We start from the raw sequence: 27,883 nt of genomic DNA, 5'->3' as shown, positions 1-27,883 counted from the left end.
GAAAGAGAACTAGTCTTCTAGTTGACAAACCATCTATTTTAATTTTTACATTTCCTTCAGGCTTTGGCCCATATATAAACATAAAGTTAGTTAGTATGTGATAGTGGCAAGTGCTGTAATAATTTAGTAGACTGTCTTTGAAACACAAAAGTTTGTATTTCTGTAACAGAAGTTACTGGGTAAGCCTTTAAAGCCCAGCCTTGCTCCTCCAGTCAGTCAGGACCCAGGCTGGTGTAACAGCAGCCTCCCAGGACACTGTCGCTGTCACCAGTCCTGTCACTGGAAGTCAAGAGAAAAGGCAGAAATCAGGTCTTCCTGCCTAACAGTGAGACAGTTTACATATCACCTTTCACAGGTCTGTGAGGGAAGAGTTTGTCACCACAGTCGACTTGGCTTCTAGGGGCCCTGGGAATGTCATCTCTTCTAAGCTACCGGCCAAATAAAGGGGAAAATATTTGTTGGTGGACATGTAGTTGTCAGTTTGTAGTTAGCTCCTCAGGAACTGCTTAGCCCTTAGCTGATGGCCCGGAACTCTCCAGAAGCTCATGTGACCTATGAGCCAGAAGCCAGCTGCCCCTCTCACATTAACTGGTCACCATATAGGATGACAGAGCAGAAACAAAACACAGGGTACAAGTGCCTGGTTGGAAAAAGAGGAACCAAGCACATGGCAGCCACTGGCCCACTGCTCTTATCACACCCTTGGAGCAGGAACTACAAAGACCACAGCCCCTAACAACAGGACTGTTTGTGGCTCCTGAAGGCACGTCCACATTAGCCAAAGTTTAAGTCCAGTTGTAGTCAGGTGTCGTGGCGTATACCTTTAAGCCTAGTACCAGGAAGACAGAAGCAAGTGGCTCTCTTTGAGTTCAAGGCCAGTCTGGTCTACATAGCGAATTCTACACCACCGGGACCCTGTCCCTCCTCCCCCACAGAATGAAAGAAAACAACTCTTGGTAACATACTGTTTTCCTTCCAGATATGAGGCATTTTCAGCAATTTCTTCCTTAATTTGTAAATCTATTCAGGTTAGAGAACTAAGAATTCTTTGACTTCCCTTTGCCACCATCCTTTCTGTAGCCTTTTATGGTATCTCTTGTAAATACAGAGTGTCCCTTCCTGATTACTTGGTATGTGTCCTGGCTAAAAGTCTAGACTATAGAAGTCCCACAGATGTGAGTGTGAACTCGGCCCTGGCTCTCACTGGCTCTCCAGCCTTCAGCCAGTTTCTCTTCAAAACCTCCCTCTCTTGATACGAAGTGAGGCTGACACCTCCTTGAGAACCCCATGAGGATGCTCAGGAGCAGAGTTGGCCTTGATCTCCATGGAGGAGCCAACTCCAGTTGCCTGCCTCTCTGCCCTTCCTCCCATTGGCAGAGCCTGGAACCTTGTCCCAGTTTATCTTCCAGGGCTCCAGGGACCAACAGAGCAGGAAGTAATGAAATATTTTTGAGGATGCTGAAAAGTACCAGGTGAACAGTGAGGTGATTTGTAATGCGGAGCAGGCCTGGGAGGCAGGCAGCTTACAGACATTCTCCTTGCTTCCCTAGAATGCAGAGAGCAGCTTACAGCAGAAGAATGAAGCCATCACATCTTTTGAAGGAAAAACCAACCAAGTGATGTCCAGCATGAAACAAATGGAAGAAAGGTAATCAGGTCCCTGGTAGACAGTCCATCTCAGGCAGTGCTGGGCATGCTGTAGGCCTGGGGACTGCCTCAAAGTCCCCCTGAGAAGTCCAGACAAATTGGGGTGGCTTGTCTCCTTCAGCCTAAGGAAAGGACTGGATGCAGAAGCCTGGCCTACACAGTGTTCAGTCAGTAAGCTTTTCGGCCACTGTACCAGATTGTCCTTTCAGGTTTTTGAACTAGACAGAGACTGGTTTGTCATTGTCATATTTAAATATCAGGTTGGCAATGGAGTAGAATACACTCCAGGGGCTAGACAGATGGCTTAGCAGGTAACTTTTGTAGAGGACCAAAATTTGGTTCCCAGAACACCTGTTGGGTGGCTCACAACCGCTTGTAACTCCAGCTTCAGAGGATCCAGAGCCCTCTTCTGGCCTCCACTGGTACCTACACACATGTACATAGACACAGACATACACATAAATAAAAATAAAATATTTAAAAATAAAATAGAGTCCCCAAACATATTCACAAATATGGACAGCTGCCTTTTTAGAGGTGCCAATACTGTTCCATGGAGAAAAGACTGTCTTTTATTTTTATTTACTTATTTTTATTTTCTTATGTCATATATATGAATGTTTTGCCTGAGTGCATTCAAGTACACCCGGGCGTGCAATGCCTTCAGAAGCCAGTAGAGGTAATTGAATCCCCTGGATCTGGAGTTGTGGATGGCTCTTAGCTAACATGTGGGTCCTGGGAACCCAACCCAGGTCCTCTGTAAGAGCAGCCAGTCATCTCTCCAGCCCCCAGATCATCTTTTCTTTTTTTTTTTTTGTCTTTTTGAGACAGGGTCTCCCCATAGCCCAGCTGGCCTTGAACTCACTACGTAGACCAGGCTGGCCTTGAACTCTCAGAGATCCACCTGCCTCTGCCTGGATCAAAGGCGTGCACCACCATGCTCAGTTCAGATCATCTTTTCAATACATGATACTGGAACAACTAGCCATCCATCTGCAAAACAGTGACTCTCAAGCCATACCTCATAGCTTATACCACAGCTGAGCAAAGGGATCATGAACTTCAGTGTAAAACTAAATGCTGTAACTCTTTTAGAAGGAAACAGAAAATCTCTGTGGTAGGCAAAGAGATCTTTGTTTTAGATATCATAAAAGGCATGATTCATAAGAAAATTTTGATTCATCAATTTTGACTTCATCAAAATTTAAAACTTCTTTCTGTGAAACACAGTTAAAAGGCAATTTATAAAAATTTAGAGGAAATTTGGGGCTGGAGAGATGGCTCAGTGGTTAAGAACACTGTTCTTGCAGAAGACCCAGGTTTGAATCCCAGCACACACATTGCAGCTAACTGTCCATAACTCCAGTTCCAGGGCATCCAACAGCCTCTTCTATCCTCCACAGGCATTGCATGACAAGGGTGCACTTACCTACATGTAGGCAATACACCCATATACATAAAAATAATAATTTTTTTTTAAAAATGTAGGGGCTGGAAAGATGGCTCAGCAGTTAAGAGCACTGACTGCTCTTGCAGAGGACCCAGGTTCAATTCCCAGCACCCACATGGTGGTCACAAACTGTCCTTAACTCTAGTTCCAGGGGAATCTGAAGCCCTCTTCTGACATCTGCAGCATTGCACGACACGGGTGCACTTATGTACATGCAGGCGATACACATAATAAATAAATTTTTTTTTTTTAAATTAGAGGAAATTTACAGATCGTATCTTGACAGTTTTGTCTATAGACTGTAAAGACATCTCAACTCAAACAATTCAACTAAAAAGCAGACAAAGCTGGGGCAAAGTCTCAGTGGTTAACAGCATTTACCATACTTGTGTGAGAACCTAAGTTTAAGTTCCCAGAACCCACATAAAGCCATGCACCGTAGCACATGTCTGTAAAACCTATGTGCCTGTGGCAGGATGGGAGGCAGAGAAAGGAAAATCCACAAAAGCTCACAGGGCAGCTAGCCCTGTGGACACAGTGGCAAAGCAACAGGAAATCATAGCTCACACAAGGTAGAAGGCAAGGACTGGCGCTGAAGGTTGTCCTCTACATGTGCCATAGCACATATGTGCCCATACTCATGCACACAATTGTGCACATGCACACACATCAGATACTTGTAACATCACACACAAGAAAAGAAAAAATGAACAAAAGGAAACTAGGTGTGGTGGTACACTGTGATCCCAGCTGCAGGGCAGGAAGATCACAAATTGAAGGCCAGCCTGGGCTGTATAGCCAGACCGTATCTCAGAAATAAAATGAAATAAAATAAGAACAGTGCATGGTGCACGCCTTTAATCCCAGCACTCATGAGGCAGAGGCGGTCAGATCTCTGTGAGTTCAAGGCCAGCCTGGTCTACATAGCAAGCACCAGGTCAGCCAGGGCTACAGAGGATCTTGTCTCAAAAAACAAGAGTTGGAGAAATGGCTCAGGAGTTAAGCACACTGGCTGTTTTTGCAGAGGACCCAGGTTCGGTTCCCAGCCCCCACATGGCAGCTAATAGTAATCCATAACTCCAGTTCCAAGGATGTCACCCTCTTCTGACCTCTTCTGGCACTACACAGGTGCACTTACATACATGTAGGCAGAATACTCATACACATAAAAATAAATCTAAAAAATTTAGGCTAAAGGCTTGAACACAGGAGGACACATGGACAGTGAGTAAGTTATGAAGAGATGCAGCATTATCCATTAGACAAATATTCACTGAGACAACAGGCCAGGCATGCCAGTGCACACCTGTATCCTGCACTTGAGAGGCTAAGACAGGAAGGTCATGAGTTTGAGGCCAGCCTAAGCTACATAGGAAGACCCTAGCTCAATTTAAGCAATTAAGCCAGCCAAGAGCTTTATCTTCAGTTATGAGAGGTGACCCTCTCCTTACAAAGAAACCTTTAATCCCAGCACTTGGGAGGCAGAGGCAGGTGAATCGAATTTCTGTATGTTCAAGGCCAGCCTGGTCTACATAGTGAGTTCCAGACCAGCTGGGGCTACAGGGAGACCGTCTCAAAAAAACAAGAAGGGATCTCTATGTGCTTGGCATTGTCTCTAGGTTACAGCACTCGGAAAGAGCAAGACAGGGAGCTGAAGAGCGGAGCCATAAGCTGCAGCAGGAGCTTGGTGGGAGGGTCAGTGCCCTGCAGCTGCAGCTGTCACAACTGCATGAGCAATGGTAAGGAGCTAGGCCAGGTGGCAGGGGTTAGCCGAGAGATCTGGGAGGCAGCTTCCTACCTTGTTCTTGTCTCCAAGAAGAGTGGAGGGCAGCTAGGTCCCACCCAAGTTTACCCCTGTAGGGCTGGGTTAGCATGAGAGTCTGTACACTAAGAAAAACTCAACTCTGGCTCACAAGAGCGAACTGAGCATGCAGCCTCCAGCTCCCTGCTATGTCCCCAGGCTCCTCAGCTGTTGAGAAGACTACTCAGATCTCACCGAGGCTCACCCTGACCTTGATCACTCCCTCCCCATCACTCCTATAACCTCCTGTCTTGACTATGAGCTGTAAAAAGCCAAGCAGATGCCATACTTTCTTGCTGCTTAGGTCCATGTGTGTCCTCAATGTTGTCCCCTTTCCCCATTGGCATGACGACCAAGTATGTGCACTCCTAGCCCAGTGGAGGTGCAGGTGGCCCCAAGGGAGAGGGAGGCCTGCTTCCATTCCTTGTCGAAGGGTTCCCATGTCCATGTGGTTATTCAGATGGTCCCCATGTCCTTTGTGGTGGATTGTAGATCTTCCTTGGAAATATCCCACCAAAAATAACTCCAGTTCATTTTGGGAAAACAGCTCAGGTCTAGAGAAAGAGTTGAAATCAGAAAAAGAACAAAGACAAGCTCTTCAGCGAGAATTACACCATGAGAGAGACACCTCCTGTGTACTCCGTACAGAGCTGCAACAAGTGGAAGGATTAAAGAAGGTAAGAGACTGGGGGGGGGGGGGGGCACTGAGCATTCTCCAGAAGCCTGGCAAAGGCCCCTCTCGCCTACGTGGAAGCTGGACCTTGGGCAACTGCTCCCACCCCCACCAGGCATCTATCTTAAGAGGAGGTGGCAAAGCAAGTGGTAGGACACCAAGCCAGCCAGATATGCTTCAGAAGGAAGGGCTGTATGGAGCACGGACAGGCAGAGGCTTGAGGGAGAGCCAGGCAGTGCTCTTGTTAGTGAGCAGTCCTCTTCAGTGAAGATGATCATAAAAACACATAGCTGGTGGGGGGTGCGTCTTTGAGACAGGGTCTCCTGTAGCCCCAGCTGTCCTGGAACTCATTCTGTAGACCTGGCTGGGCTGGAACTCAGAGATCTGCCTGCCTCTGCCTTCCGAGTGCTGGGATTGGAGGTGTGCACCACCACGCCTGGCACATTATCCTCTTGCAGAGGACTCCTAGCACCACACCATGTGCCTGTAACTCCAGCATATCTGATGCATTTTCTGGCCTCCACAGGCACATACACTCATATGCATAGACACACACATACACATAATTAAAAGTAAAATAAATCTTTAAAACAACAACAAAAGGACTACTATGCAGAGCATCAGTACCAGGCTCCCTTGAGAAGAACCTATAAGGAACCAGCCAACATTTTCCAGCAAATACCAGTGCACACAGCATTTGCTTCTCCTCAGAGGTTGACTGGCCACTTTGCCCTGGGTCAAGTCATCCTGGGGAGGCAGACAGAACCAGGACCAGAATCCATAATCAGCCCAGGACTGTTGTTTCTTTCTGGTATCACCTCAGTCCACTGGAGGCCCTACCTCACTTGTAGGCACAGCCTGGATCCCATGGGCTTCAGAGAGCAAGAAGTGAAGTGCTGGCCTAGTGCCACCATCTAGTCATAGAAGCAGACCTTCCAGGAAACAGAAGTACCTGAAAGTTTCCCCAGCCATCTTTGCAAAAGGCCAGAGGACTCCAGACAGCCAATGGCAACCTCTGGGCTATGACTTCCTAGATGCCTCCATGCACCCTGGTTATCAGGCTCCAAGACTTACTGACGCCACTAGGGTGATAGAGCAAAAAGCACACTACTCTCAGCACACCCTAGTGGAGGTGGTCTGTCTGGTGCTAGGGCAGCCGTCAGAACTGTGCTTTGCTGCATTGACCTTGATAATGCTGCTGAACCCAGACTCTATGGGTTGGTCTTAGAAAGGGCTTCAAGAGAAGAAAGGGGCTCAAGAGCTGGGCCAGACTCAGAGAGGAAAAGGGAAGAAACTGGGCAGAAGAGCTTAGAAAATTCCTCTGTCATTGAACATACCGACCTAAAAATAATTATTCTGTATTTGAATTTTTACATACCTCCTCCACAACTCCCTACTGTCATCTCCAGCAGCCTGAAGAGTTCCCTTATCTTTTAGGGACCTCAGGCAAATTCAAGATTCATGGCTTTGATGCAGAAAACACTTTCAGTACTAGCCTATATGAAGCAGAGTTTTATTAAAGATCTTTTTTTTAAATTGGGGGGAGGGTTGTGTTTTTGGTTTGTTTTTGAGGCCTCCCTGTAGCTCCAGCTTGCCTAGAACATTATGTAGATCAGGCTGGCCTTAATCTCACAGAGATCTGATGCCTCTGCCTCCCAACTGCTGGGATTAAAGGCTTGTGCCACCATGCCCCGAATTTAAAATTATTTTTAGGCCATGTGTGGTGGTGCATGACTTTAATCCCAGTACTCAAGGAGGCAAAGGCAGGTGGCACAAACCTTTAATCCCAGCACTTGGGAGGCAGAGGCAGCAGATCTCTGTGAGATCAAGGCCAGCCGGGTCTATATAGTGAGTTCCAGGCTGCCAGGGCTACACAGTGAGACCCCATCTCCAAAAAAAAACAATAAAATTATTTTTATTACTTTTATTTCTGCGTATGCACATCTCCCTATGTGTGCCATAGCATACATATGGAAGCCAAAGGACAGCTGGCAGGTATCAGTTCTCTCCTTCCACCATGTGGGTTCCAGAAATTGAACTCAGGTGGTCAGGCTTAGCTGCAAATGCCTTAATCCACTGAGCCATCTTGCTGGCCCAAAGATATTTTTTAATTTAATTTAATTTATTTTATGTGTATGAGTATATTGCCTGCGTGTATGTAAGTGCACTCATTGTGCATTCCCCCCAGAGATCAGAAAAGGGTGTTGGATCCCCTGGACTGGAGTTGTGGATGGTTGTTAGCTGCCATGTAGGTGCTGGGAATTAAACCCAGGTCCTCTGCAAGAGCAGTCAGTACTCTTAACTGCTGAGCCAACTCTCTAGCCCCATTTTTTTTTAATGTGTATGCATGTATTGCATGCATGTAGGTAAGTGTACCTGTGTCATGCAATGCCTGCAGAAATCAGAAGAGGCTCAGATCCCCTGGGACTGGAGTTACAGACAGTTGTTAGCTGCCATGTGGGTGCTGGGATACAAACCTGGGTCTTCTGGAAGAACAACCAGTGTTCTTAACTGCTGAGCCATCTCCAGCCCTCCAGCCCCAGTTTTATTTATTTTTATTTATTTATTTTGAGACAGGGTCTTCCTGTAGCCTCAGCAGGCCCAGAACTCACTATGTAGACCAGGCTGGCCTTGAACTCAAGAGTTCACTTGTCTCAGCCTCCCAAGTGCTGGGATTAAAGGTGTGCACCACCACCATGCCTGGCAGTTTTATTTATTTTTATTTCATGTGTATGAGTGTTTTGCATGCATGTAAGTGTACCATGTGCTTGGAATGCCTGCAGAGGCCAGAAGAGGGCATCAAACCCCCGGAACAGGAGTTAGAGACAGTTGTTAGCTGCTATGATGTTGGTGGGAACACAACCCAGGTCTTTTGCAAGAGCAGCCAGTATTAACAGCTGAGCCATCTCTCTAGCCCCCTCCCCTCAAAGATATTTTAAAATAAACTTTAGGGCCAGCAAGATGACTCAGCAGATAAAGGCACTTACCGCCAAGCCTGAACACCTGAGTTTGATCTGTGAAACCCACATGGTGCAAAGGAGAACTCATTCCCTCAAGTTACCCTCTGATCTCCACATGAGAGCAGTGGCATGCAGGTCTCACATAATGTAAAAGCAAAATTTTTATGGTCTTTTTTGTTTTGGTTTCGGTTTGTTTTTTTGTTTTGTTTTGTTTTTTTGAGACAGGGTCTCCCTGTAGTCCCAACTGGCCTGGAACTCACTATGTAGACCAGGCTGCTGCCTGCCTCTGCCTCCCAAGTGCTGGGATTAAAGGCATGCGCCACCACACCCAGTGTAAAAGCAAAAATTTTAAAGCTACCTTTGAAGCTAAGCTTCCTCATAACCTATATAAGGTTGATCTATGTACTTTCCAGATAGCTGAGGGGATGTCACTTTTGAGCTCCTGATCCCATCTTCACCTCCCAAGCACTAGTATTACAAGTCTGCACCCCCATGCCCAGCTCAGACAGTTGTGGTTTTGGTTTGGTTTGGTTTTAGTTTTTTGAGACAGGGTCTCCCTACAACACCTGCTGGCCTAGAATTCTCCCTATAGACCAGGTTGGCTCAATCTCAAAGAGATCTGCCTGCTTCTGCTTTCTGAGTGATGGGATTAAAAGTGTGTACCATCATGCCCAGCTTAATAGCTGTTTTTAAAACCTCTGTCTTTAGTACAAACTCAACATGGGCAAAGTTTGATTTGCCCATTGTGGTATTTATGATGGGTATATATGCCACTTTATGTTTTCTGTGCACCAAGTGAGTACAGTACCAAGGCCAGAAGCAGACTTCGAATCCCCTAGAACTGAAGTTACACTGGTTAGCTGCTATATGGGTGCCAGGAGCCAAACCCTGCTGCTCTACAAAAACAATTAACTCTTAAATGCTGAGCCACCTTGCCAGCCCCAATGGGGTAATTTATTCTTAATGGGCCTGAATGTAGTTCATCCATCCCATGTCCTTGTATCTAGCTGAGAGCCACTTTTTGTTACTGTTTGAGAGGGTCTCACATAGCCCAAGCTGGCCTCAAACTGTCATCTGCCTATAGCAGATGAGTGGTGTAAAGTCAATCCACAAAAGAACCATGTCTTAGATGATGCTAATGCACCAAAATTGCTTTTTGCTCTTATAGAACATTCAGATTCTGATGTTTGTTGCTCTCATTACTAAACCTGAAAAAAAAAAAAAAAAATATTGCAATTGTCTGTTATGTATGGCTTGTCCCCTTCAGGAGCTGCGAGAACTCCAGGATGAGAAGACAGAGCTGCAGAAGGTCTGTGAAGAGCAGGAGCAAGCCCTCCAGGAAATGGGCCTGCACCTAAGCCAGTAAGGACCAGCTCTTGGCCACCTCCTTGCAAGGCTGGAAATCTCTCTTTGGTAGAAGGGTCTGAAAATAGGCATTTCTTCCTGACAAGTCACCTGACAAGCGCTTGCAGGAAGAAGAGACAAGGGAAGAAAAGCTCAAAAGCAGCTCTTCGGCAGTCCTGTCTGGGTTGTATACGGCCACACCCCTTAGCTGAGGGGCATGGTGGTAGAGCAGCTCAGGATAGGCTCAAGCCTAGGTGAAACCCTCTGAGATTGAGGTCCCTAAGAGTGGCACCCAGGGGCTGGAGATGATTCAGTGGGTTTTTTGTTTTTTTAATATTTTGGGTTTTTTTATGTGTAAAATACACATAAAGGCCAGGCATGGTGGTACATGCCTTTAATCCTAGCACTCAGGAGGCAGAGGCAGGCGGATCTCTGTGAGTTCAAGGCCAGCCTGGTCTACATAGCGAGTTCCATGCTAGCTGGGGCTACAGGGAGACCCTGTCTCAGAAAAGACAAAAATTTTAAAAGTGGCACCCAACTACATAAGCACATAATATGGGGGGACAACTACCCAGAGAAGCCAGAAACCTGAACTTCCAAAATCATCCTTCACTGTTCTTAAATGATTACAACCAATTCAAAATTACTTTTAACCCTAGCCAGTCTGTTCTTGGGTCAGGTTAGGCACAAAGCTCAGCAGACGCATGAACCAAGGGATGAAATGTGACTCTCCAAGTCCACCAACATGGGAAACATTTTAGAGAGGCCCCTGGTATGTTCTCTTCCCTTCTGTTCTCAGTGTCCTTATCCTTACACAGCCACATAGCTACTGATACAAAATATTTTCCGCCCCCCCAGGTCCAAACTGAAGATGGAAGACATAAAGGAAGTAAATAAAGCACTGAAGGTACTGGGGTGATATTTTTATTAGCAAAAAACACTACTTGTGAGCTTATGCACATACTCTGTGCTCCTAGAGTCCCACATGGCGCTACAGTTGGCTGTGGCTCCCAGGTGTCAGTGTTGCAGGTGGACAGGTGTGAGCTGAACCTAACTCTTCTTCTAGTTGCAATTCCTCTGCTGTCAGCAAGTCTGAAAATAGGCCTAGGTGACAGGTACTCTGAAGGAGGAAGAAAAATGGCAGAGTACCTTGGCAGGGGCGGTGCCTACTGGCTGCCATCACACAGGGTGTCAGGTGGAAGAGGCCTGCCTCTGCCCAGTCACCACAGCAGAGCAGAGGCTGAAAGACAGAAAGGGGTCCTTCGAAGAGGTAGGGCCCTCTGCTTTAAAGAGCCTACATAGGATGCCAAGCTCCACAGCCAGCTGCTCTCAGAAAGGGTGGCAGCCAAGGTCTGTCTCCTTCCCCCATCCCTCTTTAGCCCAGCAAATACATGGATTCTTGGCCTGCTCCTAATGTCCTTTGCAGACCAAAAGCACTCCTTGAATATAATAGCGGTGAGCAACCTATCTTTGTATCCCTCACTGTGCAGTGTTTGATAATCAGTGACAGCAAACCACTCCAGGAGCTCTCTACAAAGCAAGCAGGGTCTTAGATAGCCCAGAAGCCTGCTTCTCTAACACAGTACTGAAGATGTCACCCAGAAAGCTGCACCCATGGATATGCAGTCTTTGACCTCTCTGGATCACACAGTAATCCCTAAGAGCGAATACCTACCAGTTTTTCTTGGTAGACTTCCCAAACAGCATCTTTCGAAAGCCTGTTTTCTATCCTATGATGGCGCTAAGTTGCTTTCCAGGACCATTTGAGGGCCCAGGCTGGGGAAGAGCCATGCCCCCATCCCCCAATACTGCTTCTCTCTGCAAGATGTCCAGATCACTTGTTTGTTCAGATTTAGTGAGCTCTCTAGCCCTCCTGCAGTTTAGCTAGTCATAGGATCATGTCTATGTTGACATGTAAGTCTATAGGAGACATTGAAATGACATGGGGGTGTCTTGGGTGATTGTCTTGTGACCAAACACAAGGTACTTTATAAGGAACACAGGTACTTTATAAGGAACCTAGGAATGCCAGCTGTGGCCACTGGGAGAAAGGCCTCCATTAGTCTCATGAGGTCACATCTGGTAAAGCAGCAAAACCTCCAAAGAAAATTAGATACAATTATATAGAACAGGCCTATAGATGCAGCCAACTGCAGGCTGGCACAGGAGTTCTTGGATATTCTTTCTTCCTCCACACAGGGCCACACATGGCTGAAAGACGATGAAGCAACGCACTGTAAGCAGTGTGAAAAGGAGTTCTCCATTTCCCGAAGAAAGGTATGTAGAAGTTGCCCCACACTGCACTACAGTTCCCTTCTTGGTTTTAAGGAAAAGCCTTTTACTGCAGTGCAGCCATGCCCATTGGTCAGCAGCCAGGCAGCCCCCCTCCTTCCTGCCCTGCCCTTTCTGGAGGCCCTGGCTGGTTACAGGCCCATACCCCTACATCCTTTCATGACTGACACTACTTTAGGCAGTGGCTGTTTGTGTACAGAGCTGCTCTAAGTGAGTATGCCAGTGAGAATCCTTTGTATGTAGCAGGGCCAGCACAAACCACCCATGGAAACTTGAGGTGGCAGGTCACCAAAACCTCACTGGGTGACCTGGTTAAATCTGCTTCTACCTGTGTAGCCTGCCTCCACTCTGGGAGTAAAAAGTCCTAAATCCCCTACTTTGATACATGGTATCAGGACCTTGATGAACTGCCTCAAAGACAGAGTTGGGCAGTATTTGGGCTGGGAAGATTGATGGAATAACTATAGGGAACATCTGCCCACCGTGGTGGGGACTCGCATATCATCTGTGGAAAAACAGTGAAGCAAAGTCTTGCTGATGGCAGGGACAGCACAACCTGGTTGTCACCATATGAACAGTCCAGGGATGGTCTGTAGTACCAAGAGTAGAAATTGCCTGAGCTCAGCTTGATGTTCCTCACATGCCCCAAGAACCCAACAAACCCAACCAGGCTGGTAGTCCTGCTAATCAAGTGAACCATCACCGCCCACACCCAACTGGGAGATGCTGGCTAAAAACACATTGAGTCACCGCTCTAAGGTGAACAAGACAGGCCTTACAGAATAAGAGCAGGTATGTGGGTCCCAGGTGTCTGACAGCTTTTCTCCTGCCCTCCAGCATCACTGCCGAAACTGTGGCCACATCTTCTGCAACACCTGCTCCAGCAATGAGCTGGCTCTGCCCTCCTACCCTAAGCCAGTGCGTGTGTGTGACAGTTGCCACACACTGCTGCTGCAACGCTGCTCATCCACCACCTCCTGAGGCCAGTCAGCTGCCCAAAGTGAATGGACTTCTGTCCTCAGGGTAGAGGGCAGTCTCAGGTACAGTGCCAAACTCTGGGTCTCCAAGTACCAGTGGGACCCCAAAAGGAAGAACAAGATCCTTGCCAGGTAGTTCAGTGTCCAAAGACACTGTCCCAAAATGGCAGCAGAGCACTTTTCCTGTGGCTTATACAGAGCCAGCTCCTCTGGACTGACTCTTCCATGCCCTTAGTTTCATCCTTGGTTCAGATGTAAATTCATGATTTTGCTACTGTCACTTTTCCAAGGATTAACCTATTTTTGCAGCAGTTGCGCTAGTATGCAATCCCCTTTTCTGTTTCCCACCCACCACCCCATAGAAACCATAATTTACCCAGTGCTTTGAACTATGTAGTTGTCAGCATGCTGTCTGCTTCATGTCATTGGGTTTGCCATCATGCCCTTGTGAACACCTTTTGTTAGCCCTACAATAAAATCCTTTATTTTTCGCTCTTGTACAGAAAGTGTCAACCAGAGTCCCTCCTCCAGCTTGCATGTGGAGGGCTGAACAAACTGGGTTGGAGCTCTTCAGCTGTTGTGTTTGGTGCTCCACCCAGGTGAACTAAGGACAGGTTGGAGAATAAAGGACTTGAGCTTGTCACCAGAGCTAAGTTACAGAATGCCTGACCCAGTCGGGTTGTACCCTGAACAAATTCATGTATGAATTCAGTATGCCTTCTGGTCTCAGCATAGCCTAGCGAAGCTTGCCTAAAATGCTCAAACATTGGGACTAAAGAGATGGCTCAGTAGTTAAGAGCACTGACTATTCTTGCACAGGACCTGGGTTTTATTCCCAGCACCCACATGATGGCTAACTGTAACTCCAATTCCAGGGGATCCAACAAATTCTTCTGACCTCCATGGGCATTGTATGACATGAGTGCACCTATCTTACATGCAAGCAATACACTCATAAAAATAAAATGCTCTCTTAGCTTGTACATGGGCAAACACATCTGGTCTGGTCTCAAATTCCAGATGTAGGCAAGGCTGGCCTTGAACTGATCCTCTGGTGTCCACCTCCCAAGTACTGGGATTACAGGCATGTGCCACAATTCCCAGCCCAACACAAAGCCCATTTTATAGATGATGGATTAGGTAATTTATTGAAAATTATACTGAAAGCAGCTATACAAGTGCTCTTATACCACTGCAAACCATCATAAGATAGAGGCTGTGTTGTGGGCTACAAAGTTTGCTCCATCTTCCTTAGGGGTCCTGCCTGAGTGCAAGTTCACATCCCCATATCATGCTATCCAGGACTGAGACTGTTGGGGAGCAGAGGTGGGATGGACACAACTGCCAAGGTGCATGTGTAGAAGTCAGAGGACAGCTTACCAGAGTCAATTCTTTTCTCCACCCTGTGTTCAAGGGATCAAACTCAGGTCAGGATTGGCAGCAAGCACCCTTACCCAATGATCCATCTTGCCTGCCTGGCCTGAGATTTTACTCTAGAAACATGCAGACATTCACCTGACTTCCAGGCTTCATACCTTCTACATTTGACATCTTGCTCCCAACCTGCTGCACCTTCACTTCTCACCAATTCCCTTGCCTGATGTTCACCATTCCAGGCTCTGCCCCAACAATCCCCGCCTGGCTCTCCTGCCTATTCACTTCAGTTCATACAGGTTCTGGCACTTGGAACATTGCAAGTTTTGCAGGTGAGAAACAAAAGGTTCTCTGAGGTTAGCCCATGCCGGTTTGTCTCCCGCCTCCTACACAGCAAGGAACTGTGTAGCTAGGCTTTAAAACCAGGCCTCAGCAGCTCTGAAGCCATTCTGTAAACTGCAGGATTTTTTAAACCTGTAGAAGCACACACAGTGAAAAAGGCCAGAAGGTAATCTGCTCCTTGCCTACCATAACCTGAGCCCATTTACTAACCTCACAAGTTTTCAGAAAAGCTACATTGTCCCCAAACTGCTGAGTCTGGACCTTGTTTTCAGCGCACTCAATTTAGAATCCAGCTTGCTCGGAGCCCTAGGCAAGTCATTTCACTCCTGAGCCTTAGATCTTATGTCCATGCACACACGAAAAACGATAATTCCCTTCCTGTTCTAACACCAATGCTGGTAACTTCAGTAAAAGTGTACATGAGAATCCCCACCAGTGATGTCCTATTCCTGTCCACTTTTTCTCTTTTCCCTCCAAATTCAATTATACCCTCTCAAAATAACAAATATTCAATAATCATTATTCCCAATGGATCCAGGCACCTAAGCCACCAATATTTAGCTGCCTGGTCAAGCCACCTTTTTTTATACAAAATTCAAATCTCACTCTTAAAAACTTCAGTCATTGTCTGGCACATACCTTCCAGTCAAGTTTTGTTTGAAAGTGTAGATTGGGCTGGGTATAGGGGCACCTTTAATCCCAACACTGGGGAGGTGGAGGCAGAGGCAGGTAGATCCCTAGGAGTTTGATGCCAGCCAAGGGAGAGACCTAGGACTCAAAAAAAAAAAAAAAAAAAAAGGCTGGCAGCAGGTGGAACTCTGAGTTCAAGGCTAGCCTTCAAGGTCTACATAGTGAGTTCAAGGCCAGCTGGGACTACAGGGCCTTGGGTTTAGTCACAAGTAGTACAAATAAAACTCAGGAGTTCCAAGTCATGGGATGAGGCTGGCCAATGGAACACAAAAACACCCGCTGAGCCATTTTGCCAGCCCTTGTTTTGTTGAGACAATGTAGCTGTGTAGGCCAGAATAGCTTAGACTATTATCCTTGAGCCTCAGCGCCTGAATGTTGGGAGTATAGGCATGCCACTACAACCAGTCTGAATTTCTAATTTTTAAGTGTATTTCATGAGATCCACCTGCGCAGCTCTGCCTCCCCAGTGCCTGCATGTTAAGTATACCACATGGGTGCAATGCCCACAGACACTTTTAAGAGGGCATTGGATCCCCTGGAACTGGAGTTATGGACCACTGTTAGACACCATTTGGGTGCTGGGAACTGAACCCCAGTCTTCTGTAAGAGCAGCCAGCACTCAACCACTAAGTCATCTCTCTAGCCCTTTGAGGATAGGGGGTTGAGACAGGGTGTCCCTGTAGCCCCAGCTGGCTTGAAGCTTACCATGTAGACCAAGCTAGCCTCACAAAGATTTCCCAACTGCTAGGATTAAAAGCATAGACCACCACACCCATCCTTAAGTTACCTTTTTAAAAGCCTAATGGTCTTGGGCTAAGCAAATAATTCTTAGCTAATTTGCTTCAAGTTCCTAGGTTTAATACCCTTCTCTCTTCCTTTACTAGGCCAAGTTTCAAATTATCACCAGTAATTGTAAAAGTAACTCAGTGACCCAGAGAAGGAACCCCTCAAGACTTCTCTAAATTAAGTGAACTCATGAAGATATCAGAAGTACAAGGTTTAGCTTAACCAACTCAACACTGCCTCTCCTACACACACTCAACTTCCCAACAGTGGAGTGGAACTGTATGGATCACAGCCAAGAGGCTCTGCATAGTTCTACACTCAATACTAAAGACAGAAATGGCCAATAGAAATCCTTTTCCGTTCAAGCTACCATTGCTAACTTTTTGCAGGAACCTGAGAAAACCGTCAGCACAGTCACAGGGAAGTTCACTTGGCACAAGCCAACATCATTGCAGCTCTAATTCTGTACTTCAGTACCATTTGAGACTACACGTGTCTGTTCCCAAAACGCAATGCCCTTGAACACTTAACTAAAAAACAGCCTGGGCCTATACCTCTATTTCACCTTTTAAAATTAATTTTTGAAAGCCGGGCGTGGTGGTGCACGCTTTTAATACCAGCACTCAGGAGGCAGAGGCAGGCGGATCTGAGTTCAAGGCCAGCCTGGTCTACATAGTGAGTTCCAGGACAGCTGGGGCTACAGGAAAACCCTGTCTCAAAAAGACCAAAAAACGTATTTTTGTGTATGAGCATTTTGACTGCATGTATATTAGTGCACCTGTGCCATGATGTGCCTGGAGAGGCCAGAAGAGGGTGTAAGATCCCCTGGAATTGGAGTTACAGGTAGTTTTTACCCACCAGTAGGTGCTGGGAACCAAACCCAGACCTGCAAGGAGCCAGTGCTCTTAACCACTAAACCATCTCTCTACTCCCTTTTTTTTTGGTGGGGGGGGGGGGTCTTTTTGAGACAGAGTGCTAAGATTAAAGGCATGCGCCACCACGCCTGGCTCTACTCCCTATTTCAACTTCTGTAATTCAATGTTTGCTGGTTGTCACTTGAGTTCCTTGTCCCTCCCAGATATCCAGTATTCCAAGGTTGACATGGAAGGCTGAAAGTGCCTCTCAAATCTGTGAGAACAGGCTCCCTTCCCACAAGTTATCCTCTGACCTCCATTCACAGCATATACACAATGAATGTAAAGCAAATTTGGTATTCTACCTCAAATGGCTTAGAGTAAAAAGCATTTTGTTTCTAAGTGAATGGGCTTTTAGGAGTAACGGTATAAAGGTAAAAAATAAGATATGAAGTTCCAGCCTCTCAAATTCCAGAGTCATCTGAGGGCTGGGGTGTAGCTCAGAACACTTGCCTAGCTAATATCCTGGATTCAATCAATTCCATCACCAACACTATCAATAAATGAAAGATAAAGCACGACATAATAGATGGCAGCACAACAACCCTCAGCCAGCACTCGGGAGGTTGAGTCTGAGGCTAAAGAGTAGTGTGAGGCCAACCTAGGATACACATGGAAATCATCTCAGAAAAAAAAGCAAAACCCCACAAGCATCAAAACATTAAATGGGGCTAGAAAATGGCTCAGCAGTTAAGAACACTGGTGGTTCTTGCAGAAGCCCCAGGTTCAAATCCCAGCACCCACATGGCAGCTAACAGTCCGTAACTCCAGTTCCAACCTCTGTCCTCCATGGGCATTGCACGACACAGGTGCACTTACCTACACGCAGGCAACACTCACATACACATAAAATTAAAAATTAGGTAGCCACCTCCTAAAAGACATCCCATATAAAATTCTGTGACTGCAGCAGGTTAAAGCCACCTGGACATGCAGGTCATGCAGTGTGGGAATGGCATCTTTCCCTTTAGCTTTGTGCATGTGCATAGCAAAAGTTACAAGTTCATACCAGGTCCTGTGCAGCCAGCCCTTCCACGAGGGCCCCAAGCCAAGTTTACCTGCAGTTTGCACTAGAAGGAAGAGAAGTCTGAAGACATCTACAACAGCAGCCTCAACTGCCAAGCCTTGCCGTCACAGCCAGAGACATGGACCTACGCCCCGGGCAGGAAGAGAGCACCAAGAAAGTCCACATGACACTGAGGCATAGACAAGACAAAGTGCAGTTTTTAAAAGGAAGATTTATTTGACAAGGTTCACTTAGCGCAATACACCTAAAAGGAAATCACAATACAATGAAAGATTTAAATCAAGGCCTCAGAATTTTATACAAACACCAAGACCAAAATCCTAAAGTATTGGTATTGCGTCTCAAAATTTCCCCATTAACTTAAAAAAAGCCTTAAACTCACGTGCCTTACAGGTTATCAAATGAAACTAGAATTAACAAACATGCCAAATGTTTCACTTTTAATTGTAGACACAGCTCCTATAGTTTTACAAAAAAGCATGTCTTCCAACATGCATCCAAACTGTTCAATGTAATGTAGTATAAGAGCAACACTTAACATAATTCAACTGCTTTAACCTAAATACACTTACTGCTTAAGTACATCCTACAATATAACTAGAGAAAAGCTGAAAATTGTCTAACAGTTATTATAGTTTACTCAACTTTGCTGTTACATCCTAGATGTCTGCCATGTTCAAAAATATTGAACCTTTAAGTGATCCCAATTCTCACTTATAGAGTAGGCATAAATCACAAGGCTGGATTGCAAAAAACAAACTGAAGGGCTTTTCCCCCTTTAAAAAAAAAAAAAGTTGACCAAGAGTCAGTGATCAAAATCAGTTAGTTACATTCCCCATCCACCACTCATACTGGACATGCTAGACATCCCTCCTATTCCGTTCACGCCCATAGATGCACGGCTTCCACTACTGTAGTAGCTGCTGTTCAATGCTCCTTGGCTACCTGCAAAGAGATTCATTTAACAAGTTAGGAGTGATGTCAGATAATCAGTCAAATAAAATATAGTATTCCAAGATAAAGTTTAAAAGGTATACGAGTGCAAATGGCTGCTGTCCAAGTGGCGAGAAGCATGTTTGGGAAAAGGGAATCCCGACTCCAAACAAGTCTCAATTAAACCCTTTTCTCTGCAGTACCAACTTGCCAGACTCTTGTGCTACCATTTAAGCGCGGATTCTTCAGGATCAATGTAGAAATTTAAGTTTAAAGGAAAACTAGTGTTTTTCAAAAATTGCAAAATTACTTTGTTTTTAAAGCTAAACAAGGCATTTAAAAAATTACCATAAACATTCACAATGTGTCCATCGAATGGCATATGAAGAGGGAGCACAGGGGAAGTCTCTTGCTTTGCATTTCAAACTATTCATGGTGGGCAGGAAGTGAGAAGACAAAAGTTGGACTAAAGGCAACTCACTGTGCCCAAAATGGCAGCCTCTATGGAGTTAAATCAGAGCCATTGACTATTATAGGAAGTATTATTACCACATATCAGTATTTCCTATTGGGAATTTAAATTATATTTTTTGAGAAAATATTTACCTACGCAATGTTTGATTGAAAATCACTGGAGTTTTCCTGTAAAACTTGGTCTGCAAAAGGATTTTTTAGGGTAAGACTATAATACCAAAATCACCATTCTTTAAGACCAATTGAAAAAAATAAAACCATCCCTAGGTTAACTAACTGACTAGTAAAATACAGTCCTGAACCCAACCACCATTCTAGTATTTAAAAATCTCCCTCCATCAAAAATTGATTTAATGCTAACCAAGACAGAAAAAGGCAGATGTTTTCTGGCTTGACCATATTTCAAAGCTGCAATTACTAATTTTTAATTCATAACAGTTCCCCCTCCCAATGATTGTTTCTACAAATTAAGCTATTAAGAACAATTAGAATCAAAACCATATATTTAAAACCCCCAATCTTATGAGGAGCCTGTATACATATCCCAACTAAAGAAACCTAAAACTTACTCCAAGTATAATAAAAAACATGCTTACCATATCCACTCATGCTGCTCTGACCACCATAGCCACCTCCATAACCACCACTCAGCTGCTGGCTGGCTGGGCCACCGTAACTGGACTGGTTTGCTGTTAAGTTAAGAGAACATTAGAGCTCTGTTCCTTATGTAATGTGGTACCTCATGGTACCGGGCTTGTAACTATGTCTACAATTTTCCAGTCTTGATCTGTCTCCTTCTGCCTATTGTCTATGAGAGGACTTCCAACTGTCTATGACCAGACTAACCTTTATTGTCATCATTTGAGCTACTCAAATATTTCTAAACCAAATGGTTAATTATATGCATCAGCAGGTCTTAATCCATGATTCGCTGAGTAGAGGCATTTGGTGACCATCCTATGAAACTTTTTGACTGGATTTAGTGGGGTTTGCCCCTTAGCTAGGTATGTCAATACACATCACTGAATACCTAATTATGCCCAACTAATTGTTACCCCCCAATCAAATTTCTTAATTTTGTATTTTTACCAAGTTATTTTAGATGATTTAAACTTTATAATCAGATAATTTACCATGTTCCATATTCAGTAGTCCCCTCCCCCACAATTCTTATATTTACTCAATGATCTACAATCTAATAATATTTAGTAATGAACAGTAATTATAATTCATTCAAACTGAGAATCTTTTATCTAAATTTAATTGTTATAACTTTATTATTCTAACTTAAAATTGTTGTTAGAGAATTCTTATGCTAAACTAATTAAATATAGATTAACTTAGCTTATTATCTACTTATACAGATATAAATGTTTTGGTTTTTAAAAAAACTAACGATATTTACACAAGCCCATGCCTCCCATCATTTGGCTACCATAAGCACCACCGCTTGCTCCTGCTGTAGAATTCAAGAAGAGTTCTACATATCTGTGTTCTGAAATGAGAGAAAAGGTATACAAGGTTAGCTTTAAAAAAAGACACTAAAGTGATATTTACACAAACCCATGCCTCCTAGCATTTGGCTACCGTAAGCACCACCGCTTGCTCCTGCTGTAGAATTCAAGAAGAGTTCTACATATCTGTGTTCTGAAATGAGAAAAAAAAGAAAAAAGTAGGAAAATGTTTGTTGGAAGATAAGCACTTTTAAAGTTCTAAGGAGATTTATGAACCTCAAATATTTTTGGCAAACACAATTGTTTCCCACATTTGTTAAAAAACTACCATTGAAACAGGCATATGAAGTGTTGACTAAGGATGAACTTGGAAGACTGTTATCACCATAAATCCCTAAACAGTAATTTAAAAAACCCTCAACATTTTTCAATACTTCTGAACCCCCTAAAGATGTTTCATACATCCTTACTATTCTATTCCTCTACCTAAATGCTTATGTCACCCACCTGCCCTGCATAAGGCCCCAAACTCATTATATGTACTTACGCATATTTGCTTTGTCTTTTGACATGGCTGCAACAGCATCTTCATGGGTTGCAAACTCAACATCTGCTTCACCAGTTACTCTGCCATCTGGGCCAATCTCAATATGTACTCTCACAGGGTTGAGTGGTGAAAAAAACTAAAATTTCAAAAAACAGAGTTAATTACAATAAAAAAAAAATCTAAATTTTATTACATGATAACCCATAAGTATAATCAGACCCAAGGTTTTATGCAGTACTGGATGAAATACTGATTTCTGAAATTTATCCAAACACTTACATTATAAATGTCATTCTCAGTAGCTCTGTAAGGTAACCCCCGCATGTGTACACAGTGTCCTGTTGTGCTCTGGAAAGTAGAGCCACCATCCCCATATCTGTGATCGGACATTCCTGAAAAACAGTAATTGAGGTCTAGATGGACAAGAGTGTAAGTATCCTTCACCTGAGAAATTCAATTCTTACCTTACCTCTTCCAAATCTATCCGAACCGAATCCATAGCCATCATTATAGCCATTGTAATCATCATAACCTCCATAGCCTGAAAGACAAAAGGTACAATTAATCACCATAAATACCTACACAAAAGGAACTAGCCCACCCTTGCATAATGGCACATACATACCTCCACCATAAGCACCACGCCTCATTCTCTCAAAACCAGCTCCTCTGCCAATGCTGTTATACCCTCTGCCAGCCCCAGGTCTGTCATAGGGACCTGGCCTCTGCATGGCCATAAGCTTTCGTGGTGGATCATAATGAGTTCTAACTTCAGCTCTGCTGCTCTTAAATATTTCAATATACCTACAGCATTATCCAAAAGGGAGGGGAATGGGGAGGGGAGAAAAAACATTAGTTCATTTCATACAGGCATTTAGTTACACAAGAAAAACAATCTAGTCATAGCCATGAAACTGACTGATATTTAAAGCCAGATTTCTTACATTTGCATAGGCAATGACCAGAAATACACTCAAAAGACTATTTAAACTTTATAGAAAAAATAAACTCCTCTGAGGCAGAGCCCAACCTTAGAGGTAGAGAGGAGTATTAACAAATAGGAGGGAAAGAATTCCACTCAACTTTCAATATTCAACTCTTAAATCCATTGGCAGCATGTATAGCAAGTGGGCTAAACAGCCAGCCTCCACCAACAGTCTAGCCCACACTACACACTTCTTTTCGCCAATACCCCAGCCTATGCTTTTAAAAGTAAGAATCAGCATAGGTAAAAAGCGCATGCTTCAATGAAAAATAGTCACAAGCAAAGAGAATAAAACCTTTTGTGACAATTTCTTGAAAGCTATGCTTATTAATTACATATGCAGAATATTTTTACAGCAAGAAAAAAGTTGTTGCATTTCAACTTTAAAAACAAGATCAGAAAGTATCACATTTTCTTATGGTAATATGAATTTCCTATGTGGGTGTTATAGCTAAAGTCAGGTTTGCATTAATTTCTTTAAAGCCATAGTCTCTCAACTCTATTGACTGGGGTTAATAAACTAAGAGTCCTACAAATTGTAAAAATGTCCAAATAAGCTGGGGATAATTTTAAAACCTAAAATTTAGTTTGAATGAAATACAAGGTATTAATATTATAGGAAGAATTTAGAAGTTATGGCAAAATATGAATTAACAGGGACTAGGAAATTGGTTATTTCCTCCTTCTAAGCAGAGAGAATATGGATTTAATTGTTTACCATAAGAAAAGTGACATATCCAACCAACCATCCATCCCCACCTGTGCCCTATTCTTTCCTTGTGTTTCTTTAGAGCCTTTTCAGCTATTTCCTGTGAAGCAAACTGCACGAAGGCCTCCCCCGTACTCCTCCCCTGGAAGTCCACCGGCAATGTTATCCCATTTGGCACGATTTCCAACCCTTCAACCCAAGGACAAATAACCCCAGTAGGGGGGCAATATTAACATCACAAGCCCAGAAATGATTTTTCTTATAGCTTTAAATAAACCAGAATTTTAACTTTAGGTGAATGGTATGCTTTCAACAAGTACTCTTTAAAATAATGCATTGCAATAGAAGTTCCACTATTATAAAGCATAACTTAATTCTTAACACACCCAAGGTATAGTATATACATTAAAAAAAAAGTCTTGCTACTCCAGAGGGTGCATTAAGAATTCAACAATCAAAAACACTTATCTACACAATTTAATGTTGAGAATTATACAAGAATTTCATAAAGTTAAGCATCAAAACAACAGTTTTACTAAAATAAAACCTTTTAACTTCATTTTATATTTCAATTAAGTTATTGGAACTTCAAGTTATTGAAAAAAAGCACACATTTAAGCAATTTATATATAAAAATTGAAACATTAAATAATTGACAAACATACAAACTAAGCTTTCAACAAAACTATCTACACAGCAATCATGCACTCTTAAATCTCTAACAGTAGTTATGATTCACTTCTGGCAATTCCGTCTATGAAAAATCCTTCCCGTGGATACATTCCCAAGCTTACAAAAAGGCCTTAAAGCACTTTCCTAGAAGATATGAAATTATGTTCATATTTAACGTTGACAGATAGCATTCAATTCTCACCAATTTAGATAAAACAAAACAGACTTGATTTCAAGCTGACAAAGTATTAGGAATACATATCTAAGTCAAAATTCTAACACATACTATACTAACAAACCATGAAAAGATTTCTGCCTAATTCCATCATATCAAGAGTATTAATGTTTAAAATATAAGCTCTAACAGTCTGCTAAACATGCAATCTTATCAGCTCTTCAACATAAAAACATTCAAATACTTTAGGCCCAGAACAATTTAAAAATATTTTCTGTACTGTTTCACACATTGAGACTATAAGCATTCAACCTACACTTTCACAAAAGTTTGTAATTAGCTAGCTAAACCAAGTTGCTTTCATAATAATCATATAAAGAATTAAGACTATTATAAATATTTCTGGTCCTGTGACCCAAAATGAGTATCTTACAAGAGACTCCATAACTACAATAATCTAAAAATCATACTGATCTAATGTTAAGTGATCTTACCTTTAACTTGAAGTACTTTGCTAAACAGCAATATGAGGGAAGTAGTTAAAACTGTTGGTTGAGGGGAATCCTCTAAGGTCTACTCTGAACTACAATACTAAATAAATATAGGTAAAGTTAACACTTTGGAAGTAGTATTTCTAATTTCCACCTTTAAGATGGGCTGAAGTTATTTGAAGGTCTCCAGGAAGAAAACATGAATTCATCAGTATATACTCACAGCTACTTAAGTACCTAGACTACTCAACTTTAAAGTCTGCTAAATCGTATCACCAGAAGCTGCCATACCTCACTGCTCAGCAACAAACACGACTACATACCTGAGAAAAACTGAACAATTTCTTCCTTGCTACATCCAAAGGGGAGTCCTCTAAGCCGTACAAAGCCATCATTGGCCGTGTCAGGACTATTTGGACCAGTATGCTTCAACACCCAATCCATTTCAACGTTGTTTGACTTGAATACTGAAAGAGGTGCTTAGAATTAGTCAATTTTGGAAAGTTAGAGAGCAAAGTTCAGATTTCCTGGGTTTTTAGATAAGCTGCCATAAACTCCCTTAGATGACCATTTCCATGCGGTCAAATACCTAAAATTCAGAAGGGGATAAGACCTCTATGTTTAAAATTTACTGTCACTAGGGCAATGTAAATCAAACCTTCAACATATCTGTGTCCCATAGTTTCTCTGTCTTTTTTCAGGGCCAATTTGACTTCATCTTCTGATTCAAGTTCAACAAAAGCCTCGCCACTCGGTCTGCCTTCTCTGGTGTAGATGAAACGAATACCTTGAGCCCCATTTTGAATTTTGCAGTCTGCAAAGAAAGCAACCGTTAATACAGAATTTAAAACCTAAAACCACTCTGGGTAATACAGATGAAATGCCTATTTCTGGCACCACTTTTAAAAAAAGCCACTTGTAAAGCCTAATGTGTCCACACATGTCTCAGCATTGAAATACATTTCATCTCTAAATGAAACATTCCCAATCCACTAAGGAAACTTGAAGTCTAGGCCATTGTGGTACTTGCCTTTAATCCCAGCACTGAGGAGTCAAAGGCAGGCAGATTGTGCTTTTCACTGCTGAGCCATCTTTCCAGCCCCTAACTAAACCAAGTTTTTAATAAATCTGTACCTGTATCCTTGCTACTGAAGTCTCCACTAACCATTCTTTTGTGCAAATTCTCAGAATAATCCTGTCTGGACCTGGTGACTTTACACCATTTTCTTAACACACTTATATGAGTTCTGGTTTGGGTACCAGCAGCCACATTACAGTTTCTCATTCAAATGCAAGTGCAGCCCAATACTCACCTGAAAGGGGATCAGTGTTAGCAAGCTAAACACTCCCAGTTTCACAGCTGAAGCCAAACCCAGTATTGCCCCCTGCGAAAGTGGCTTCCAGCACACTTGGTTCTTGTTTTACAGGCCATTTTCTGTTCCCATAGCTAATTCGGGGAGTAAACACTGCAAAGTACCTTTTTTCCAAAGACCTCCTTATTTTCTAAATATAACTTTTACCCAGTCTTCTACTTTTACAACAGTAGCAACAGGAAGATTCTGGTAGGAACTTTTTAGTAAGCCTTCGCAGCTTAAAAACTATACAGCAATAAAACTTCCCTGGGTTTCAGGGTCCTCAACTGTAAAGGGAGCCTGAACATGAAGCAGATGAGAAAGAAATCTTCAAATACCAATCTTGATTAGGAAAACAAACTTTCCCAAGCAGAATGCTCCTTTCTCAGAATACAAATGGAGTGACGCTTAAAGATGGTGCAAATTACTAGAGAATGCATGTGTATTGATTCATTTTGTTGGTGGTGGTGCTCTTTTTGAGACAGGGTCTCCCTGTAGCCCCAGCTGGCCTTGGTCTCACAGAGCTCCTCCTGCCTCTGCCTCCCAGGTTCGGGATTAAAAAATCTAGTGCCCGGCTCTAGAGTCTTTAAGATAAGGCAAATCATTATTATGTGTCCAACTAATCCTCCCAAGTTTCCCAGGCTGAGGGGGAAACTCCATCAATGCAATTTAAATCTCTCGGAAAGAGAAACCCAAACGGGCTGGCATTTGAAGATCGGAAAAAGCCGACGTTTTCAACATCGGCCAGGGCAGCGGCACCCCGGGGAACCAAAGGGGGCGGGCGGGGCTTTCGCAATTTCCACTGCGGCCCCGGCGCGAGCAGCCGAGGGAACGTGCCGCGTCGCCCGCCCCGCCGTCAGCCCGGCGGACGACTCCCGCCTCCTGCGTCAACTCACCGGAAAAAAACCGCTGCACTTCGTCCGCCGAGCAGGACCAGGGCAAGCCCCGGACCTTCACCACGAAGCCCTCTCCGCCTTCGGTGCCCAACATCATCGTTCCTCCGGGGATCCTGGCGTCCAAGCAGACTGCGGGGCGGGATGAGGAGCGCCGCTGAGTAAACGCTCCCTCCAACGGCCCGCGGCTCCAACGGCCCCGGAGACTCAAGCACCCTTCGCCCCCCTCGGCTAGCAGCCAGACCCCTGAAGTCCCTCTGGTAGCCCAGAGCCGAGGCCCTAAGCTGAGAAGACCCCCGGCCTAGAGCCGCGGTGGAAGCAAAGAAATGGCGGCCGCCGCTTCCGCTCCGCCTCCTCCGACATCTCACACAATAGAGGCGGTGCGGCCGGCAGGCCTAGGCGGCGCTGCCACGACCAGTCGGCCGCTCGCGGCCCCCGCTCCCAGCCGCAGCCCCTCAGGGTCTCCCCAAGGGTTAGGGACAGAAAAGCCGGAAAAAAACAGGCGTCCTGGGCCGAGAACGAGGATAGACCAGCACTCACCTCCGACAAAGCTTCACCACGGCTGACCAGAAATGGCTAGCGGGCGCCTGCGCAACCTAAATAAGGCCCTCCGAGCCAGCTCTGCGCACGCGCAGCCAGCGGCCGGTACCGCCTACTTGCATCAGCCAGCTCAGGCGCATGCGTATTACCAAGAGCCGAGCCACCTCCCGCCGTCAGATTATAACGCTCATGCGTTCAAGCTAGCTTCTCACCCCTCCACACAGCGGCCGAGGTTGTTTATGCGCATGCGCCTTTTCGCAAATCCCGCCCTTCGGCGCCTCTGCGGTTTAGCGTTGAATTTGATACGCATGCGTTTTTCTTCAAACCGTTCTCTAGCCTTACCCGCCAGATGGGGGAGGGGAATGGCGGCAACCGGGGACG

General features: G+C 44.3%; 2 protein-coding genes across 12 annotated transcripts in view; one reads left to right on the top strand and one right to left on the bottom strand.

Annotated features, from left to right (window-relative positions):
- Rufy1 (RUN and FYVE domain containing 1) overlaps nt 1-16,876 on the top strand; it is a 58,678-nt gene extending 41,802 nt beyond the window's left edge. For 3 of the 4 annotated variants that reach the window (XM_008852262.3, XM_029555616.1, XM_008852264.3), the window contains exons 12-18: nt 1,551-1,648; nt 4,717-4,836; nt 5,446-5,575; nt 9,799-9,893; nt 10,734-10,782; nt 12,075-12,152; nt 13,005-13,644. In XM_008852262.3, coding sequence (XP_008850484.1) covers nt 1,551-1,648; nt 4,717-4,836; nt 5,446-5,575; nt 9,799-9,893; nt 10,734-10,782; nt 12,075-12,152; nt 13,005-13,148 — 714 coding nt within the window. In that variant the 3' untranslated portion in view covers nt 13,149-13,644. Of the gene's footprint in view, nt 1-1,550; nt 1,649-4,716; nt 4,837-5,445; nt 5,576-9,798; nt 9,894-10,733; nt 10,783-12,074; nt 12,153-13,004; nt 13,645-16,434 lie in introns of those variants that run through there. The other variant, XR_607937.2, reaches the window with a different exon arrangement.
- A 1,592-nt stretch (nt 16,877-18,468) lies between these two features.
- On the bottom strand, nt 18,469-27,632 carry Hnrnph1 (heterogeneous nuclear ribonucleoprotein H1). 8 transcript variants are annotated; one of them, XM_029555638.1, is made up of 13 exons: nt 27,503-27,632; nt 26,966-27,094; nt 25,376-25,531; nt 25,041-25,184; nt 23,430-23,568; nt 22,311-22,489; nt 22,155-22,226; nt 21,965-22,098; nt 21,686-21,821; nt 21,272-21,331; nt 21,120-21,179; nt 20,281-20,373; nt 18,469-19,222 (listed from the first exon to the last, which is right to left on the bottom strand). In XM_029555638.1, the coding sequence occupies exons 2-13, from the start codon at nt 27,060-27,062 to the stop codon at nt 19,104-19,106; spliced, it is 1,389 nt and encodes a 462-aa protein (XP_029411498.1). In that variant the 5' UTR covers nt 27,063-27,094; nt 27,503-27,632; the 3' UTR covers nt 18,469-19,103. The 8 variants fall into 8 exon arrangements, with proteins under 8 accessions (XP_029411498.1, XP_029411500.1, XP_029411504.1 ...); XM_029555640.1 differs by lacking the exon at nt 27,503-27,632 and adding an exon at nt 19,817-19,866 and having other exon boundaries at nt 21,090-21,179; nt 26,966-27,090; XM_008852258.3 differs by having other exon boundaries at nt 18,482-19,222; nt 21,090-21,179.
- Between the last annotated feature and the right edge of the window lie 251 nt (nt 27,633-27,883).

The sequence above is a fragment of the Nannospalax galili genome, unplaced genomic scaffold (genome assembly GCF_000622305.1).
Source record: "Nannospalax galili isolate Female #2095 unplaced genomic scaffold, S.galili_v1.0 scaffold1206, whole genome shotgun sequence".
Classification (NCBI taxonomy): domain Eukaryota; kingdom Metazoa; phylum Chordata; class Mammalia; order Rodentia; family Spalacidae; genus Nannospalax; species Nannospalax galili.
The sequence above is the reverse complement of the archived record's forward strand: the minus strand, read 5'-3'. Positions and strand labels throughout refer to the sequence as shown.